At 56.4% G+C, this 20471-nt stretch overlaps 3 protein-coding genes and 1 non-coding gene across 7 annotated transcripts in view; all 4 read left to right on the top strand.

The window, feature by feature from the left end:
* NPM2 (nucleophosmin/nucleoplasmin 2) overlaps window positions 1-11538 on the top strand; it is a 17586-nt gene extending 6048 nt beyond the window's left edge. The window contains exons 5-9 of one of the 2 annotated variants that reach the window (XM_050801488.1): window positions 2398-2491; window positions 3358-3524; window positions 3758-3792; window positions 5725-5758; window positions 10883-11538. In XM_050801488.1, the coding sequence (XP_050657445.1) occupies window positions 2398-2491; window positions 3358-3524; window positions 3758-3792; window positions 5725-5758; window positions 10883-11140 (588 nt within the window). In that variant the 3' untranslated portion in view covers window positions 11141-11538. Of the gene's footprint in view, window positions 1-2397; window positions 2492-3357; window positions 3525-3757; window positions 3793-5724; window positions 5759-5869; window positions 6130-10882 lie in introns of those variants that run through there. The other variant, XM_050801489.1, reaches the window with a different exon arrangement.
* Window positions 1579-1681, top strand: LOC126961949 (small nucleolar RNA U13). The gene has a single exon (XR_007728527.1). It is a non-coding gene; the product is annotated as a small nucleolar RNA U13 (small nucleolar RNA).
* A 120-nt stretch (window positions 11539-11658) lies between the features above and the next one.
* Window positions 11659-18321, top strand: FGF17 (fibroblast growth factor 17). Of its 3 annotated transcripts, none has more exons than XM_050801490.1 (5): window positions 11659-12473; window positions 12656-12692; window positions 15666-15810; window positions 16046-16152; window positions 17465-18321. In XM_050801490.1, the coding sequence occupies exons 1-5, from the start codon at window positions 12439-12441 to the stop codon at window positions 17756-17758; spliced, it is 618 nt and encodes a 205-aa protein (XP_050657447.1). In that variant the 5' UTR covers window positions 11659-12438; the 3' UTR covers window positions 17759-18321. The 3 variants fall into 3 exon arrangements, with proteins under 3 accessions (XP_050657447.1, XP_050657449.1, XP_050657448.1); XM_050801492.1 differs by having other exon boundaries at window positions 15633-15810; XM_050801491.1 differs by lacking the exons at window positions 11659-12473; window positions 12656-12692 and adding an exon at window positions 14931-15036 and having other exon boundaries at window positions 15633-15810.
* Window positions 18322-18471: 150 nt separating this feature from the next.
* DMTN (dematin actin binding protein) overlaps window positions 18472-20471 on the top strand; it is a 35061-nt gene continuing 33061 nt past the window's right edge. The window contains exon 1 of the mRNA XM_050801482.1: window positions 18472-18715. The gene's annotated coding sequence lies outside the window, so the exon portion shown is untranslated. The remainder of the gene's footprint in view (window positions 18716-20471) is intronic.

Raw genomic sequence — 20471 nt, 5'->3', positions numbered from 1 at the left:
ACTTGGTTTTAAACTTATATATATATATACACACACACACACATACATATTTGTGTATATACATGTTTTAGAGACAAGATCTTGCTCTGTCTCCCGGTCTGGAGTGCAGTGGTGCAATCATAGCTCACTGCAGTCTTGAACTTCTGAGTTCAAGCCATCTTCCTGCCTCAGCCTCCCGAGTAGCCTGGGCTACAGGCATGCACCACCACACCCAGCTTTATCTGATATTTTTTTAGATTGAGGTTCTAAGGTCTTGGTTGGGCTAGTCTGCAGTCACTTGATTTCTTTCTGTTGACTCTAGCTGGATTGTTTCTTGTATGTTTTGTAATTTTATACGGTGAGCTCATCTTTAGTTTATTTTGTTGTTTTCCAAAAGAATTCGATGTGGCCTGAGTTTGGAGAGTGTCCCAACAGAGTGGTTTCGTGTTTGCTTCTGCCATTTACCTCAGGAATATCATAAGCTTGGGATTTTCTATACATTTCTTGGCTTGGCAGTACTCACTGAGTAAATTCAGACCCCGTAAGTGAGAGGCGCAGCTGTGGGTCGTGGGCTCTCACTGGAGGCTTCTTTTATTTCCATTCATGCTTCCTTGTTAGCTTCCTTTTATGGTGGCTAGGGTTTTGATTTTTCTTTTTCATTTTCGAGGGGAAGAGGGCTGGTTTGGGCTTTTTAGTCTGCAATCCTCAACACTTACCTTGGGCCTTTTACTAAGGGTACAGCCCTTGCGGGTCCTAGCCTCCCCATGGTGGTCTCAGCTGCAACTCTCCTTCTCGCCTGAGCCCGAGGCCTTGTCTCCTGTCTGTGAGGTTTTTTGTGTTGCTTTGTTGTATTTTTTAAAGACAGAGTCTCGTTCTGTCGCCCAGGCTGGCATGCAGTGGCACAATCTCGGCTCACTGCAACCTCTGCTTCCTGGGTTCAAGCAGTTCTCCTGCCTCAGCCCCCTGAGTAGCTGGGATTACAGGTGTGCACCACCATACCTGGCTAATTTTTGTATTTTTAGTAGAAACAGGGTTTCACCATATTGGCCAGGCTGGTCTCAAACTTCTAATCTCAAGTTATCCGCCTGCCTCAGCCTCCCAAAGTGCTGGGATTACGGGCATGAGCCACCGTGCCCGGCCTGTGTGTGAGCTCTGAAGTGAAAAGTCCTGGCTATTTTCAGGCCCATTTCCCTTCAGTTGCTGCACACCAGCTCCTGCACCCGCCTCTCTTCATTTCTTTTTTCTTTTCTTTTTTTTTTTTTTTGGAGACAGAGTCTCGCTCTGTCGCCCAGGCTGGAGTGCGGTGGCGCGATCTCAGCTCACCGCAAGCTCCACCTCCCGGGTTCATGCCATTCTCCTGCCTCAGCCTTCCAAGTAGGTGGGACTACAGGTGCCCACCACCACGTCTGGCTAATTTTTTGTATTTTTAGTAGAGACAGGGTTTCACCGTGTTAGCCAGGATGGTCTCAGTCTCCTGACCTCGTGATCCACCCACCTCGGCCTCCCAAAGTGCTGGGATTACAGGTGTGAGCCACTTCGCCCAGCCAAAACCTTTATTATGTATATCCATACATTATGCATAAGACAAAAGTACCATAGAGGCTCTTGTCATTTAAAAGTGTGATGATTGGGGTTTCACACTTGTGCCTAAGATGTGCCTCCCACAAACCTGGTTACGAGTTGGCACATTACCTGTCTGATGTGAAAAAAGAAAGTAGTACTGTACATAAAATCGTGAATCTGCTTTCTCATTTGATGAGTGTCTCAGTCTGCCCAAGTTGCTATAACAAAATACCACAGACTGGAGGGCTTTAGCAACAGACGTTTTCTCACAGTTCTGGAGGCTTGAGGTCTGAGATCAGGGGGCCGGCATGGTTGGGTTCTGGTAAGGGTCCTCTCCCTGGGTTGCAGATGGCAGCCTTCTTGCTATGTGTTCACATGTGGGGCAGGAGAGTGGAGAGAAAGAGAGTGAGTGAGTTCTCGAGTGTCTCTTACTGTAAAGGTACTAGTTCTATCATGAGGGTCCCGCCCTCATGACCCCAAACCTAATGACCTCCCAAGGCCCCCATTTCTAAATACTATCACAGTGGAGAATAGGGCTTCAACGTAGGAATTTGGAGGATGGGGGAACAGCTGTAATTTAGCCCATAGCAATCAGACTTCCCTATCGACAGCTGCCTTTCAGCTTGGAGGCCCATCTGTGAGCCTAGCAAGAATGGGATTACCAGGTTCAAATTCTTGGACAGAGCCCACCTCAGCAGGGGCGTACAGGGCTGAGAACACCGTAAGGTCCACACAATCCATGAGTAGTGTGTAGGGTTTGGGGAGGGAAATCAACTCAGTATTTCTGCCTGAGGCCAGCCCCCGAGAGGTGCCAGGCCTAAGTGGCCCTCTCTTCTCTGCTTCCTCCCGCTGCAGGTCACCATGGTAGGAGTGCAGCTTTCTCCCCCAGTTACTTTCCAGCTCCGGGCTGGCTCAGGACCCGTGTTCCTCTGTGGCCAGGAACGTTATGGTAAGTCAGAACCCGGGCTCAGGAAGGTCTGAGAGTACCGTGCCAGGCAGGGGCTCGAGATATACTAGCTATTCAAACCCTGGAGGGATTCTTGAGTTTTGGGAGAAAATCCGCAAAGGCAACATCACGACCAGCAGCCTGGACTGGAAGGCAAGGGCGCTGGTCCCTGTTCTTCTTTACCCGCTATGACCTCTGTAGGCTGCAGCCCCTCGCTTGTAAACTTCAAAGAGCAGTTGTGAAGAATAAATGGGATATTCAGGAAAAGTACTCAGCGTAATACCCCGTACTAGGGAGCCACTGTTCAGGATGTGGCTGCTGCAGTGATGCAGACCACAGCAACGCGGACTGTAGCAATGCAGCATGATGCTGACTCCTTCAAGATCCCTTCAACTGGCCCTCTTCTGTATGATTATGCCTCATTCATAATTATGATTATGCTAAAAAGCCTTGGCAGGTCCCACTTGTCTTAGGATAAAGTTTCAGTTCATTAGCTATTTGCTTTAGATTCTTTCCCCTTCTCCCTCCTCTTCCTCCCCCACTCTGCCTACCTTTAGCCTTGACCCCAGCCCTTGCCAATATGAATCCCCCTCCTACCCAGCCAGAGCCACTTCCCCTGCCCTCTTTCTACCACCCCAGCCCTCTGGAGGGCTTTCCTAGACCCCCTACCCTACCCTGGCCCCCACTGTCAAGAGGGCCAGAAAGGGTGCCGCCCTGTACAGGTAGCAGGCAGGTAACCACTGTTAACTCCAGACTAGGATTCCTCCAGGGCAGTGCTTGGAGCAACATGGATCACAGAATGGGAGGTGGGCATCGAGATTCTGTAACTCTGAAGCTGTGCCCTTGCCCCCTTTCCCATGCTATCACAGAAGCATCAGACCTAACCTGGGAGGAGGAGGAGGAGGAAGAAGGGGAGGAGGAGGAAGAAGAGGAGGAAGATGATGAGGATGAGGATGCAGATGTATCTCTGGAGGAGGAAAGCCCTGTCAAACAAGTCAAAAGGCTGGTGCCCCAGAAGCAGATGAGCGTGGCTAAGGTGGGGGAAGGAGTGTGGCTGTTTGGAAGGAAGTGGTGCCCCTACAGAAGCACCTCAGAGGGATGGGCCACCGGGAGCCTGGGCCAGCCTCCCAAGCTGAGTGTGCAGGATGGGCCAAGGCCCCCTTGGCTAGTTCTGGCCAGGTGCTCAGCGGGAACCTTGTGGACCTTGGGAATCTGTTCTGGCTCTGGACTTTGTCCTAACTCTCCTAATAAACTGTTTTTGGTTCCCAGAAAAAAAGGCTGGAAAAAGAACAAGAGGAAACAAGGTAACTCTTCCTACCTGTTAAATTAGCCGAAGTCTCTTAGCTGAGATATACAGTGTTAGAATACTGTGCTGTTGGCATGTGCGCGTACAAATGTACACACGGTGCATATACCTGCACACGCAGGCACACGGGTATGGAAGTTCTGGAGGGTGGCATCACCTTTCTGGAAAAGCATTATAACATTCTTATCTTGGGACCTAATTCCACTGAAGGCAATTCCTTCCACAGAATTCCATCCAAAATTCAGGGGAAATTATCTGCACTAAGATATTTCTCATGGCTGGGCACAGTGGCTCGTGCCTGTAATCCCGGCACTTTGGGATGCCAAGGCAGGCGGATCACTTGAGATCAGGAGCTCGAGACTAGCTTGGTCAACATGATGAAACCCTGTGTTTACTAAAAATACAAAAATTAGCCAGGCCTGGTGGCGTGCCTGTAATTCCAACTACTCAGGAGGCTGAGGCATGAGAATTGCTTGAGCCCAGGGAAAAGTTGCAGTGAGCCGAGATTGTGCCACTGCACTCCAGCCTGGATGACACAGCGAGACTCAGTCTCAAAAAACAAAATTAAAAAAAGATGCTTATCATGGCATTATTCAAATAGTGAAAAAATGGAAGCATTCTAAATGTCTACCAATGTAACAATTGACTAAACTACATCTCTTTTCTCAATGGAATATTAATAATGCTTATGAAAAATATAGCAACCTGGAAAGTATGTGTATGGTTTTGGTTTATTTGTTTAATGAGACAGGGTTTTGCTCTGCCACCCAAGCTGGAGTGTGATGGCACAATCATGGCTCACTGCAGCCTTCACTTCCTGGGCTCAAGTGATCCTCCCACCTCAGCTTTCCAAGTAGCTAGGACTATAGGCACGTGCCACTATGCATGGCTAACTTTTAAGTTTTGTGTAGAGACCGGGTCTTTGTTGCCCAAGCTGATCTCAAACTCCTGGCCTCACACAATCCTCCTGCCTCAGCCTCCCAAACCACTGGAATTACAAGTGTGAACTCTGCACCTGACAAGAATATTGATAGTTCATAGAGCAGGATATAAAGTCATTTTTATTTTATTTCACACATTTTTTTTTAAGAGTTTGACCAGGCCGGGCATGGTGGCTCACACCTGTAATTCCAGCACTTTGGGAAGCCAAGGTGGGAGACTCACTTGAGGTCAGGAGTTCAAGACCAGCCTTGCCAACATAGCAAAACCCTGTCTCTACTGAAAATACAAAATGTAGCTGGGCGTGGTGGCATATGCCTGTAATCTCAGCTACTCAGGAGGCTGAGGCAGGAGAATTACTTAAACCTGGAATGCGAAGGATGCAGTGAGCCAAGATCACACCACTGCACTCCAGCCTGGGCAACACAGCAAGACTCCATCTCAAAAAAAAAAAAAGTTTGACCAAAAAAAAATAATAACCCTGAAAGAAAATACACCAGAATGTTTAGTGTGGGCAGTAAAGAAAACTCTAACTAATGTATTTTCTTGTCTATTTGCTATATTTTGTACAAAATGGTTAATATTTTATAATGAAAAAGACATTTGTGGGCCAGGTGTGGTGGTGCACACCTGCAGTCCCAGCTACTCAGGAGGCTGAGGCAGGAGGATCACTTGAGCCCAGGAGGCTGCAGTGAGCTGTGATGGTGTCACTGTACTGTAGCCTGGGCAACAGAGCCAGACTCCATCTCAAAAACAAAACAAAAAAAAAGACATTTGTGATAACCAAATGAAGATAGAAGCCTAAGGAAAACACATGTGCGTGTGCATGCACACACGCACACCCCTTTGTTTAAAGAGTCCGAGTGGTCCCCAGGAGAAGCAGCCAGGCTTGCTTTCCAGGGTGGGCACGGGGAGGGCCCCGCCACGGGTCTGGAGCTGAGCTCTCTCCCTGACCCCCATCCCACTCCTGCTCCACTCCACCCTGTTGCAGAGCCAGCGTTAGAGACAAGAGCCCTGCGAAAAAGGTGAGTAGGACCGGGGGCTGTGGCCCCTGAGACAGGCGGGTATTTTCTGGGGGGGCTGCCTGGTATGGAGAAGGGAATGGGGGACCCTGGAGCCCTGCCTTCCCTCCACAGGCCAAAGCCACAGCCAGACCCAAGAAGCCAGGATTCAAGAAATGAGGGGCCACGCTTTGGGGGCCACAGTGCAAAGTGGGCCTTCCCTGGACTGTGCTGCGGGCACAGGGTGCCCCTGCCCGGACCCTCCATCTGTGTCTGAATGTGACAGCGGTGTTGTAGGGGCAACATGAGAGCCCCTCACCCCCAACTCTCCGCTTTCAGGAGAGCCCCAGTGAAGAGCCCCACCTCGGGGTCACAATAAAGTTGCCTAGTCAGGACTTCCCTTCTCTTCCCTGGAGCCGGCCTCCTTGTCCGCGGCGCCAGCCCAAGTGCCCGGCAGAGGGCAGCCTTGAACCAGTGCACCCGGGCCCTGAGGTCATACCTGCCTCGCTGTACCCAGCCCCCGCGGCTTGAGCCTGCTGTGTCCCTCCTCCTCGGCACCCCCAATTCTCCCCCAGTGGCAAGGGAAGAGCCTAGAGTCTGCCTTCTGCTGAGCTGAGTGTCAGGTGGATTTGCAGCCCGCACACTCCCTCTGGGCAGGGCTAGGTTTATAGGCACCCAACGGCTACAGAGGCTCAAGCTACCAGAAAGGGCCTTGCCCTAGGGGGCCAGTGCCCACGGTCTTCTCCCGACCATACTCCTGTCAGGCAGCTACTGTGTGCAGAGCATCTATAAGGACCTCAGGGACATCCATTCTTCCTGCTTGCTTCTGTTAGGGGCCAGCTCTTACAGGCACCTCCCGCGTGTGCAGATCTGGGTCAGGCAGGAGCCAGAGGCCCGCACCCTCAAGGAAACCTTTGAGGTGGGGTAGACGGGATGAGCTTTACAGAGGCACCAAGCCCCACATGCTATCAAGCCGGCCTCAGTCAAGCATAGGGGCGAGGTCAAGAGAGGACTGGAAAATGGGGTGGGGGACCCCCACCCTCTCCCCGGTGTGCAGAGGGCACTCTGGAGGGCTGTTCACACGTGAGTGACGCTGGTGCAGTCCCTGGAGCAGGCAAACACACAGATGGGCCTCCCACTCGGGGTTATCCATGTAGCGCCTCTGCTGGCTTCCCCCTGCCCCTCCCCAGCACCCTCGGGGGCCAGGCCTGAAGTGAACCAGTGGGGAGCTGGTCCTGCCATCCTGCCTAGGATCCCCAGGTATGGGGCCCAGGAGGTCGGAGCTCTTTGAACACCTGCCTGGGAAAGTCAACAGCCAGGCTGGGGCTTCCTGTCCAGCTATAGCTTCTCTTGAGACCAGAGACAGAGGTAGTAGAGGGCAGGGTGGTATTCATTTTTTTTTTTTTCATTTTTTTAGAGACAGGGTCTCACTTTGTCGCCCAGGCTGGAGGGCAGTGGCACAGTCTTAGCTCACGGCAGCCTCGACTTCCTGGGCTCAAGCAATCCTCCCACCTCAGTCTCCCAAAGAGCTTGGAACTACAGGTGCGAGCCACCACACCACAATGAATTTTAAACTTTTTTGTAGAGACAGGGGGTCTTGTTATGTTGCCCAGGCTGGTCTCCAACTCCTGGGCTCAAGAGATCCTCCCGCCTCGGCCTCCCAAAGTGCTGGGATTACAGATGTGAGCCACCGCGCCCGCCCAGGGTGGCATTCTCCCTGCATGTTTCCTACCCCCATGAGACGGATGTGGGTGCTGTCCCGCCCTCCAACAAACAGACAAGCCACTAACTTCAGGTCACCCAGAGTCCCACCCTCCAACAAGGGGACAAACCACTAACTTCAGGTCATCCAGAGAGTGACGTGGGGGACTGCTCCATGTGGGCAGCTGGTGCTTTTCAAACTTGGTTTCATCCACAGTGACCCGGGGTAGACAAACCCAGCTCCTCACCTTCAAGTCACTTACAGTTTAGGGAAACAAAACCCAACACAGTCATTTCAGTTACTGGCCGGTGCTTTGAAGGGAGTGGAACAGGTGAATTTGGGGGGCAGGGGGAAGCAGTTTGGCGAGAAGGTCTCCTGGAGGAGGCAATGGACAAGAAGGGGCCAATGGACTTCATAAGGAGCTGGCAGAGGACATCCCTGGGAACAGGAGCACAGCATGCAAAAGGTCCAAGGCAGACACCTACTTGAAGGGGGATTGCTGCAGTGACAGCTGCTAATACCCACGACCCACTCCTTTAATCCTCATAACCGTGCCTTAAGGGGATTGTGATTGGCTCCATTTCTTTTTTTTTTTTTTTTTTTTAATTTTTTTTAGAGACTGGGTCATACTCTGTCACCCAGGTTGGAGTGCAGTGGCGCAATCATGGCTCACTGCAGCCCAGAACTCTGGGTTCCACCTATATCCTCCCGCTTCAGCCCCCTCAAGTAGCTGGGAATACAGGGACGCACCACCACACCCAGCTCATTTTTTAACATTTTTGTAGAGACGGGGGTCTCACTATATGGCCCCGGCTGGTCTCAAACTCCTGACATCAAGCTATCCTTCTACCTCGGCTGCCCAAAGTGCTGGGATTACAGGTGTGAGCCACCACACCTGGCCCAGCACCATTTCTCAGATGAGGAAAGTGTGGCACAGAGAGGTTAGACAAGTTGCCCCAAGGTGACACGGCTGGCAGAGGAGCCAGGGAGTCCGGCCCCAGAGCCCTGGATTTTGACCACTCTGCTGATGGGAGGGAGGCATGAGCCGGTGCACAGTTTACGAAGTCTTGTAAACTGAGAGCAGGAGTTAGAAGTCAGTCAACCATGTAATGGTAGTCCTCAAGGGACAGCCAGGCCTCTCTACAGCCAAGCATGTATTTGGCCCCAAGCAGATAAACCAGTGATCACTTGATTTTGATTTGCAAGCAGGCAGTAGGAAATAAACTGCAAAGGTGGAGGCCGGGTGCTGTGGGTCACGCCTGTAATCCCAGCACTTTGGGAGGCCGAGGTGGGTGGATCACCTGAGGTCGGGAGTTCGAGACCAGCCTGACCAACATGGAGAAACCCCGTCTCTATTAAAAATACAAAATTAGCCAGGCGTGGTGGTGGGCACCTGTAATCCCAGCTACTCAGGAGGCTGAGGCAGGAGAATCACTTGAACCTGGGAAACGGAGGTTACGGTGAGCTGAGATCACACCATTGCACTCCAGCCTGGACAACAAGAATGAAACTCCGGTCTCAAAAAAAAAAATTGCAAAAATTCCATCCTCCTTGCTAGAGCGCCCTTTGCCCTCTGCCCTTCACCCTTCCCCTGCCCCAACGCTTCTGTTTTTCAGCAGGAAGAGGGTGGGCTGGGCTCAAGCAGGTGGTGGCAAGTGGCTGACCTGCAGGTGGGCTCCGTGTTTGCACCAGCTGGGCTGTTAGGAGAGGCAGGCGTGAGACGACCCCAGCTGGGGGGTGTTGAACTTGGCACTAGGGGGTGGGGATTAACCACAGCAGCCCAGGCTACTTCTCAGTTCCCTTATCACCTCCTGAACGCCACCCCCCCAGCAATGAATGTTAATAAACTCCACCCTTCTTCACTCCCCCTTACCCCCAGCTCACTCCAGTCAAAGGAGAAAGTCTGACAGTTTAGGTCAACTGAGGCTAAACCACAAAACGGGCCCCTGCCCCCATTCTTGTGGCACTTGTTGCGTTTCTGCGAGTCCTTTATCTCAGCTGATGTGGATGGCGGTGGTTTTGACAGCATACCTGGTAGTAGCCATTTCCTTTTTATAAACTGGGACCTGAAATCAGAGAAGTGAAGGGACTTGCCACAGGTCACACAGCATATAAGGACCAGGGCAAGGTGGGGGTGATAAAATCAAGGGCTCCATGCTGCCTCCCCACTCAGGGCCCACCACTGGCTTCCCCATGGGCGTAAAGGAGCACACCAAGTTAGAAGGCCAGGCTTGCAGGTGCCCAACCGGAAGGGACCCCAGCTGTCTTGGCGACAAATCCAGCCATGCCCAGGACACACCAAGTTAGAAGGCCAGGCTTGCAGGTGCCCAACCGGAAGGGACAAGGAGCCACAGCTGTCTTGCCTATGACACAGGGCATCCAGCCATGCCCAGAGCTAACCCCCTGGCTAAGCTCCGAGGCCCAGCTTGTCTGCTGGCATCTGTTACCATGGAGACCCAGGCTGGCCTGAGGGCTGGCCAGTGACAGCAGGCCCTGTCCCCATGGATAGAAACCAGGTGCTTGGGCTCAGAGGCCTTGAGTGGCTCCCACTGTCCCCATGGCCAGTAAGTCCCGACAGCATAAATTGGAACCCTCACCCAACTTTTGCCCCCAGCTGACACCTCCACCCTGGAACCCAAGGCCTGAGCTGTCCCCTCCACGTGTCTGTGCTCTCTTTAATGCCCTGCCTGGGGGTTGGGAGCTGGTGAGGATGTGGATGTGAGGTTGAAGGTTTCTCAGGGAATGAGCCAGAGCTGCCCGAAGAGGCAGAGTGTAACCCAGACTGCAGATGATGGGAAGAACGCGGAACGAAAGTGACCCGAAGGATCCACAGGGGGAAAGCAGAGAGGTGGGCACGTGGGCACCTGGTGCCTTGCCCCAGCCATGCCACCAGCTAGCTGTGAGGCTTTGGGCGAGTCCCTTGCCCTCTCTGGCTCTCATCCAAGGAATGAGGAAGTTGGAACAAATGATGAATCCCTAAGACCCCTTCTAGCTTTGACGTTCTTTGAGTTTCATTCCAAATCCCCAGACTCCCCCTGGTAAGCAAGGCCAGGGCTCGCCCACCCTCCCCACACAAGCTCAGGCTGCACCCACTCCTGGGCTGGGTCCCCGAGGAAGAGCCTGTGGAGAGGAGAGCCCGGAGCTGCCTGCACTGGTCAGTGCATGGGGGCAGGGGTGGCAGACCACTTTGTGGATTGATGGAGCTCAGGAAGGTGAGAAGGAACCCACAGGTGAGAGTTTCGCCCCCCTGGTCATCTCTTTAGGTAAATAAATCCACATCCGCCACTTCCCCTTCCCTTCCCACCCTGGGCGCGCAGAGAACTCCAGGGAGCCCAGAGCTGGGGCCTGAGCTCTGCTCACTCACAGTGGGTCTTCCCTCAGAGATCCCCAAGCAGACCCCCAGGCCCTCCTATCTTCTGCAGTCACCGTCATCCACTTTTCTGTAGGGAGGGAACAGCATGGAGCTCTCTGTTCACCAGTCTCCAGGACCTCGGATTCCACCTTTAATCCTGAAAACCCAGGAAGGCTTCTGTGTCCCTACAATGAAGCAGGTTTGGGGCTGGATCTGGAGGGTGGCAACTCAAACCATGCAGAACAGAAGAAGGATGGACTTTTCCATTCTGGCTATTCCATTCACTAGCTGGGCCATTCTGAGCAAACACCTCCCAGGGTGCCTCAGTTTTCTCATCGGCAAAATGGGCTAGTCCCTGGCATTGTACCGAGCAATGTGGGACCGGAGGTCAGGGGAAGAGGCTGGTAGGCACTTCATCCCAGGCAGCTGCTCAGGAACACGGGACACAGGGAGGGGACTCTGAGCTGCTCCTAGCTCAGAGAGGCTCCAGGGACAGGCACTGGGAGGAAGGGGATGCAGAATGGTGAGTGGAGCTGGGTCTCGGAACACAGACCTCTTGAAGTCTGCTGTGTGCTGATTTCACACTAAACCCCCAACACCCTGAGTTATTCCTGTCCTCATTTCTCAGATGGAACTACAGAAGCCCAAGGAAAAGGGGCTTAGGCCAGGACACCCAGCTCTTCTCTGAGTCTCTGTCTCAGGCCAGCTTTTGCACCTCTCCATTGGGATTTTCCTAGACCTCCATCTATACCTGCCAACCCACCTCTGACCCCCAATCTGTTGCGCCCAGTATTTGCTGCTGGTCAGGACAGACTTAACCCCTCCTTCCCAGCAATCAGCTGCTCCAATCCAAGCCCACCCCTGCCCCCTGGAGGGAGGCTCCTCCTTTTAAGGCTGCTTCTGGGAATTTCCACTCCTGAGCCAGAACCAGAGACCCCAGCCCCGCTTGACACCTGCAGCTCACCCTTGGGGAGGTGGGGCACCAGACCTGAGGGCAGGAGACTGGGGAGGTGGGGCACCAGACCTGAGGGCAGGAGACTGGGGAGGTGGGGCACCAGACCTGAGGGCAGGAGACTGGGGAGGTGGGGCACCAGACCTGAGGGCAGGAGACTGGGGAGGTGGGGCACCAGACCTGAGGGCAGGAGACTGGGGAGGTGGGGCACCAGACCTGAGGGCAGGAGACGCAGACCCGGAGAGGGGAGGAGGGGCTCCCCCTCCCTTGCCTACCACACATCGAGTTTGCCTGCGTCGAGTTTGGCCAGTCTGTGAGGGTCAGGAATAGAGCGGGAGACAGCAGGGCCACCTCCTTCAGGAGGCCCCCACTGCTCCATCTCTGCACTGGGTGGCCCAGGAGAGACTGGCAGCCCAGAGGGCACAGCGCGCACGCCCCCACCCGCATCTGCTTTGCAGCCTCACTGGCCAGGAAGGTGGACACCTCATACCTCAGTCTCCCAATTACGCCCTCCTCCTCCCCCTCCTCCTCCCTCTTTTTTCTCCTCCTCCTCCTCCCCTTTCTCTTCTCCTCGCCCCCCTGAAAACCTGTGGCTCGGAGAGACCTTGGCTTCTCTGGGACTCTACCCCTGGGGACTTCCCACATCTGCTCCTGAGCTTGGGGGCAGGGGGGCAACCGCCTGAGGAACCTCTCCAGCGATGGGAGCCGCCCGCCTGCTGCCCAACCTCACTCTGTAAGTGTGCTACCTCTCCCACTGGAGTTTTGTTGCCATTTCCAGCCTCAGGGCAGCCCTCCTCTTCCCGGGACTCCCACGCGTGCGTGTGCGGGGCTGGCAGGGCGGGGGCGGGGGACCTGGGTGCACCCTAGGCTTGTGGCTGGCACCCACACCTGGGCTTACCTCCTGTCCCCGCACAGGTGCTTACAGCTGCTGATTCTCTGCTGTCAAACTCAGGTAGGCAGGCGTTCCCACCGGCTTTCCCCCAGTTTTCCCACCCCACCTAACCAGGGCGGGTGCAGGCTCCTTTCAGGTGGACAGAGGCAGAGTCTGGCCTCTCCTGGGTCCAGGAGGCACTGAGGTTTGGAGGGGAGTGAGCCTTTGATGGGGAGGGCAAGGAAGGGGGCTGACTGAGGTTTTATCTCTGTCCTCCCTCTGAGGACCCTCCCCACTTCCCCTGGGTCTCTGCTCCTCTCCCTCCCTCTCCACCGGGTTCCCCCAGAAGGCTAAGTGCGTGGGCACTCCGGACTTGAGGGATGGAGCCTGGAGCGGTTGGAAGCGGGTGGAGGTGATGGCTCAGGTGAGGCTTGGGTTTGCCAGTACCTGAAAGGACAGGTTTTGATGCAAAACCACTGATATGTCCCTCTCGCCACCCCACTCCCATCAGTACGGATGCCCAGTGTGGGGTTCTCGTGAGCATGTCCGGAATGCCCAGCCAGGGTGAGGTGACTCCTCACCTGGAGGGCACAGAGGTCAAGCCCAAAGAGGTTTGTTGGGGACAGGATGCAGGGTTTGCTTCTCCACACTTCCCCCACCCCAAGTCGGCCCCCCACCTCCCTCCATGCACACCTCCCACCCCCAAGTCTCAGCCCCCAGTGCGAGGCTTGCTCCCTTTTTTGTGATCCTCCATAAAAGTGCAGCTATTAAAATGCACTGGTCCAGAACCGCTCTGGGGCGAGATCGCTTGGCTTTCCCAGGCCAGAGGCCCGCTTCTCTTCATATCCAGTGGGGACTTTTTTTGAAGGTAAATGCCTTTTCTCTGGGAGAGGGAAAGGGGCAGCCTTTGAAGCAGTGGGGGGGTGGGAGAGGGAGAGACAACTCCCCCCCCCTTCCTTCCCCCTTTTGCTCCAGCCCCGTTCCAGGCCTTTTGCTTCACACATCCAGGGGGAGCCAGAAGAAAGCCCCCAGCCTGGCTGGGAGGGGGCTGGGGGTGGGCCCAACCTGTTCTGGAGGGGAACTAGCACAATGGTGCGGCTGGCCGGGCGTTTATGGCCTGGCTGAGGCCCCATTCAGGACTCAGGGAAGGTGGCAAAGCGGTCCTTTCCCCCTTGAAGTGCCCCCTCACCCCCCTGGGAGGGGGGGCCAGCAGGCCGGACCACAGCCATGCTTGAGGGGCTGTCTGACAAGCAGCTGTCTGCAGTGGTGGAAGGGGAGGTCCTCCCGCAGCGGGAACATGAAAGGGACAGGCTAGGTCCCGCGGGGAGAGGGACTTGAGGGTTGTGGGCTGTGGGGGGGCGTGGGGCTGCCTTTGTGAAAGGCTTGAAGGGGACAAGGAAAGGAGGGGGCTTCGGGGGGGCGCTCTCTGCTCCTGACCTGGAACAGACTGCCAGAGGAGGCCGTCGGCCAAGAGGGGCGGAGGGCCTGAACCTGGGCCAGGAGGCGGGACTGGGACAGGCAGGACCCCACCCCCTGGAAGGGAGGCCAGGGAAGGGCAGGCTGGGCAAGTCCCCCACCCCAAATGCTCCAGGGTGGGGCAAGGGGCAGGTCTTGCAGAGGCTGAGCAGAGGCTGCTCTATGGGGAGCTGCAATTGGAAATGAGCAATGGTGCACAGGAAGTGTGAACCCTGCGCAGGTTAAACATCCAGCTCTGAGAGCTGCTCCCTCATTCCCCCTGCCTCAAAGGTGATATTTCCCACCCCCTCCCTAGGAGAGAGTAGCCCCTAACAGATGCTGATCTGGGTCTAGCTCTGTCCAGATGGCTGAGGTTGGGCCTGGGATAAAGGTGGAATTAGGGATTTGGGGCAGGGGATAGGAAAAGCTGTCCCAGCACAGGCAGCAGCATCCAGGTAGAGAGAGAAGCAACAGAAAAGATGCATTCTCCTGCCAGAGCTGAGGCTGCTGCCAGCAGCCAGGAAACCTAGCCCGGGTCGCACCTTGCAGGATGGAGAGGAGGAAGTACTCTGAGTCTCTCCCACTTAGCCTTACAGATGGTTAAGGAGAGACCTAGCTGGGAGGCGGTACTCCTCCTGGCTTTGCACAGTGTGTGGGGGGAAATGGTTCCTCTCCCCCAACCCAAAGGGGAAGCAGGTGGGCGGGCGCATCCCACCAACTGGCCGGGAGCCTCTGTTACATTGTGGCTAAGGAGCCGCCTGGCAAGGGCAGCCACTGGGCCACTGCTGATAGTGCCTGTCCTCTTGGTGCTGCCTCTGCCTCCCTCTGCTAAGGAGGCACTTTGCCTGCCTGTTCTCCCATAGTGCCCAGCCCCAGCTCCAGCCCATAGAGGAGGGAGGAACGCTGGAAGGGCCCTGAGCACCAGGGGGCGAGGCCAGGGAGAAGATGGGTATGAGCTCAGGATTCCACGGTTAGTGCTTCGAAGAAATGCTCACGGGACCCTGCAGGAGCTTTCAGAGTCCCCCACATGCTCTCTGGTGACCCTAACTCGCAGCACCATCTGCTCTGTGCCCCTGTGTGCTGGGCACAGGGTCTTTCAAGGCCAGTGGAGAGGATGAGGAAGGAATCTGGTTGTCCTGGCTAATGGAGCATGTCCCTGGAGTTCTGGGGGAGATGACAGGCTCTGGTCTAAGAGGCGGGGACAGCGGTTCTGTCCCTAATGAGCTGTGTGCCCCGTGCACCTCCTTCATAGAATATGAGGATGGGATAGAACCCCGAGGGCTCTTTCCAGCTCCCAGAATCCTGATTCCAGGGCTGTGTTCTGTCAATAAGTGTCCCCCAGCCTGGGCAGACCCCAGTCCCTTCTGTAAGGTAGACGCAAAGCCAAGAAGTTATGACCGGCTCACCCAGGAGCCTGGGAAGGTTATGGCCACATGCCCACTTCACTCTGCAGGACAACTGGCCTGTCCCCAATACATTCACCTCCTCACCCCTCTCCCTTGGATGGACCAGTGGTGGTGTCACCCAAAGCAAATTGACACTATTTTTCCCTTGGTAACCGCAAAGGGGGAGAATCACCCGTCTCCTAATTTTAACCAGTACGTGAGGGACCAGGGCGCCATGACCGACCAGCTGAGCAGGCGGCAGATCCGCGAGTACCAGCTCTACAGCCGGACCAGTGGCAAGCACGTGCAGGTCACCGGGCGTCGCATCTCCGCCACTGCTGAGGACGGCAACAAGTTTGGTGAGAGCTGGCCCTCCCCCCAGGCCACCCACACCTCCACTCTGCCTCACTTCCGCCCTGCCTCACCTCCTGGTCCATCCCCAGATCCTGTGTCAGGGCTGAGGGCCCCAAGGGCCTGAGCGTCCCCAACCCCTTCGCCTGAGTCTGGAGGTCAGTGTGGCTGGGTGGTCCCCTGCCGTAGCCATAGGCTGGCAGCCCCGATGGACGGAGGTCTTTCTCCCCTTCCCCACCACAGCCAAGCTCATAGTGGAGACGGACACATTTGGCAGCCGAGTTCGCATCAAAGGGGCTGAGAGCGAGAAGTACATCTGTATGAACAAGAGGGGCAAGCTCATCGGGAAGGTGAGGCTGGGAGACTGGAAACAGTAACAGACAGTCAGCCCTACTGGGGTGGGGACATATAAGGCATCAAGCTCCCCTCTCTCCTCTGACCCACACCCTCCTGTGTAAAGACTTCCCATCCGACTCTCAGCCCGCCCACCCTCTCTGGTTTCTTTATTTTATTTTAGAGTCCGGGTCTTGCTCTGCTACCTAGGCTGGAGTGCAGTGGCACAATCATAGGCCCACTGCAGCTTCAAACTCCTGGGCTCAAGCAATCCTCTCGCCTCAGCCTCCGAAGTAGTAGCCGGCACATGCCCAGCTAATTTTTTTTTTTTTTTTTTTTTGGTAGAGATAGGGCCTCACTATGTTGCCCTGGCTGGTCTCAAACTCATGGGCTGAAGCGATCCTCCCACCTCAACCTCCCAAAGTGCTGGGATTACGGGCGTGGGCCACTGAGCCTGGTCTAGTTTCTCTATTTAAATGAGTCCCTGGGACTCTATTAGCCCTCTGAGGGGACTGGCAAGCCATTGGGATCTGCGGGGCTGATGTCAGGAGTATTTCTCCAGCAGGCATCAGTAGGAGTTTAGCATCTACCTGACACTGCAGCCTCTGGGTGGAGGACTAAAGGCTGTTGAGGGTGGAAAGTGGGGCACAGATGTAAGACAGGAACTCCCCCAAGTTCAGTGGGGCCAGTGGGCTCCAGCTAGCAAGACAGACACTAAGCAGCTGCTCCTGTAACTGAAGCGCACAGTGGGCCCAGTCCTGCTGGGTGGGAGAATTCCACTTGGTTTGAAACCAGGCAATCCCATCTTCCCATTCGGCTGTTGCTGACCAAATGACCTCTGGTTTGCTTATCTTTGTCAAGTCTCAGGCTTCTTGTCTGTAGAAATGGGCACAGACCCCTGACTGCTGACAGGGTGGGATGGGTGGCCACGCTGGCACCCTTCTTTCTTCTCATTGGAGGCTGCTGCCTCCTCTCCCATGCTCAGCAGCACCACTCCCCTAGGCTCCATGAGCATTTCAGTGCTAAGGGCCCGGGCATGCTGGGAACTGCTGCAGGACCTTGATCTTCACCTGCATCTCAGAAAGCTGAGGCCCAGCCTAGTACAGGACGGCTAAATGACAAGCCTGCAACTCAGATCCACAAAGCCTGTTCGCGTTGGCCACGGTTGCCTCTCTAACTAGGATGCCATCTCACCAGGCAGAGTTCCCTGGGTTCATGGCCCTGTTGTTCCCGTTGTCCCTCCTCAGTCGTCCAACATAGGCCCTAAGGGCAACACCCCAGACCAGGGTAGGTGGCCAAATGCCCTTCCTGTCCTTGCTTCTCCCGCAGCCCAGCGGGAAGAGCAAAGACTGCGTGTTCACGGAGATCGTGCTGGAGAACAACTACACGGCCTTCCAGAACGCCCGGCACGAGGGCTGGTTCATGGCCTTCACGAGGCAGGGGCGGCCCCGCCAGGCTTCCCGCAGCCGCCAGAACCAGCGCGAGGCCCACTTCATCAAGCGCCTCTACCAGGGCCAGCTGCCCTTCCCTAACCATGCCGAGAAGCAGAAGCAGTTCGAGTTTGTGGGCTCCGCCCCCACCCGCCGGACCAAGCGCACGCGGCGGCCCCAGCCCCTCACGTAGTCTGGGAGGCAGGGGGCAGCAGCCCCTGGGCGCCTCCCCACCCCCCTCCCTTCTTAATCCAAGGACTGGGCTGGGGTGGCTGGAGGGGAGCCAGATCCCCCAGGAAGGACCCTGAGGGCCGCCAAACATCCGAGCCCCTAGCTGGGAAGGGGCAGGCCAGTGCCCCAGGGGCGGCTGGTACAGCACCCCCTTCCCGGACGGGTGGCAGGCCCTGGAGAGGAACTGAGTGTCACCCTGATCTCAGGCTGCCAGCCTCTGCCGGCCTCCCAGCCGGGCTCCTGAAGCCCGCTGAAAGGTCAGCGACTGGAGGCCTTGCAGACAACTGTCTGGAGGTGGCTGTCCTCAAAATCTGCTCCACGGATCTCCCTCAGTCTGCCCCCAGCCCCCAAACTCCTCCTGGCCAGACTGTAGGAAGGGACTTTTGTTTGTTTGTTTGTTTCAGGAAAACAGAGGGACAGAGAGAGAGAGGAAAATAGAGGGTTGGCCACTCCTCACATTCCACGACCCAGGCCTGCACCCCACCCCCAACTCCCAGCCCCGGAATAAAACCATTTTCCTGCAAATAGGTTATCTGAAGCGGGGTGGGGGATCCGACCACCAAGTACCCCTGGAAACGAGCCTGCCCTTCCCCGGCCGGGCGTGGCTCCGGCAGGTGCAGGCGCGGCCCGCAGCGCTGGGGCCCCCGGGAGGCGGCGGGCTCGGCCCCGCGGGAGGCGGGCGGTCCAGGGCGGGCGGCCCCTCCCTGGCGCGGGCTCGGGTTTCCTGGGCTCGCGCGGCGCGGCCCGTGCTACCTGTTGGGGAAGAAAACCCAAGCCCCGAGAGGGGCCGGGGCCGGGACGTGCATCCAGCCGGGCCCCAGGCCCGAGACGCGGGCGAGGGCCCTGCGGAGCCCGGCGAGGCCCGGGCGGCCCGCGGACGCCAGGAGCCTCCTCAGGCAGCGAAATTGCTTTTTTTCCGGTGAGGAGGGCGGGGGCGGGGAGTGGGGCTGGGCGGCCGGAAGGGGGAGGGGGCGAGAAGGCGTCCCCTGTCCTCCCGGGTCCCCGCGGGGCCGGGGCGGGGGCCACACCTGAGGGCAAATCTCAATTAGAGGCTGCGGCCGGGCCCGGATGGCCTGGGGGGGAGGGGGACAGAGGGGCAGGGAGGAAGGGGCGGCCCTGCCCCCACCCCAGCTTCTCCGGTGGGCTTTCCCAGGGGCCTCCAGGTGTGCGTGTGGGGAGTGGAACTCGGGGGCGATAAAACCCGCCTCTTCAGTGCGTTGGCTTTTAATCTTGTCGAGGGGGAGGTCCTTCCTCGCAGGGACCACCCCCCCCACCCCAACAGGTCAGCTCTTCAGGGGGAACACCGTCAGCGAGCCCTCTCTTCTGGGGTTGGGGCCCCAGCCTCAGTTTCCCCTACCCTCACTGAGCCCTCTCTTCTGAGGATGACCCCCAGCCTCGTTTCCCGTTCCCTCACTGAGCCCTCTCTTATGAGGATGTACCCCCTCCCCTCCCTCTTCCTTCTGAGAGTACCTTGAGGAGGGGCATTATGGAGAGAGAAGGATGAAACACATCCCTTCTCTCTGCTCCCTAGAATGGCCTAAAAATAAGGAAAGAGGAAGTGGGGAAGGGCCCTGGTCCAGTGAAAATGGGAGGTGGGTGCAGCTACAGTCCTAGTTGATGGCGAGGGCTGGCGCAGAGTCTGACACCCCCACCACGGGGCAATTTAGAAGGTGGGGACAGCGGCAGCCAAGAGGGAGGTCCCCGGCCCTGGGACAGACATTCTCCCTACTGCTCGTCATAATTGCTTTTCACCAGGTTACTTTTTTCTCTCCCCCATCACAAAGAGCCTTAATCCCAGTGAAGACCGCGCCGTGTTGGGGGTAGTTTTCTGGGATGTGTGTTGGGAGGGTGGTCTGGAGCCACAGCTGATAACTGGCGAGTTCAATGGGACTTAACGGGGGAAACACCCAGCAATTACTTGAGGACAAAGGGTTGGGGGCCCCCCAGGTGTAGAGGACTGGACTTTGTGGGGTGGCTGGGGAGGAGGCTGGGAAGGAGGTGTGTTGGGGAGGGGGCCTCTTACAATCCCTCTGATTTCCGCAGGAATTTGAGACATTCTTTAAAACTAGACTGCCTCCCCGCTAGCCGGGCTCTCCGGCCCACCCCCGCCCCTCCCTCGCTCGGGTTAGAGACGGCTTCAAAGGTGGACGGGGCCCTTTGTCTTGCCTCTGCTTTCTTCTCGGCCTTTCTCCGGCCCCTCCCTCCCTCTCTTTGACCTCCCCAGTACCGACAGGCCTCTGGGGGCTGGCTCCAGAAAGCCTTCACTGTTTTCTTTCTTGCTTTTTGAGGTGAGACCTGGCAGGGAGGGACAGAGAACGGAGAGGGAGGGCCGCTCTGGAGGCCTGTGCTGTCCCAGGGAGTGCCCTCATCCCACCCCATCCCCGAGGTGTCCAGCGCCTGCTCTCGCCCTGGGGCGCTGGGTCCCTGGGTCCCTGGCTGGACTCTGAGCCTTCTCCTCACCACACCTCTCGGCGCCTCTGCCCAGTGTCCAGGCGCTGCCATGCCCCAGGTGGCTCTTCAGGCTCTGGAAGTCTGTTCAGCTCATTCCCCCTGAACTAGTGGTGACTTCGAAGATGCTAAAAGGAAGAAGCCAAAAGAATAGATCCCTAATGATGGCACTTCAAATGGACTCTTTGAACATGCACATCTAGGCGGTGGGGAGGAAGGAGACTTCC

Source organism: Macaca thibetana, chromosome 8, assembly GCF_024542745.1.
Source record: "Macaca thibetana thibetana isolate TM-01 chromosome 8, ASM2454274v1, whole genome shotgun sequence".
NCBI lineage: Eukaryota > Metazoa > Chordata > Mammalia > Primates > Cercopithecidae > Macaca > Macaca thibetana.
The sequence above is the reverse complement of the archived record's forward strand: the minus strand, read 5'-3'. Positions and strand labels throughout refer to the sequence as shown.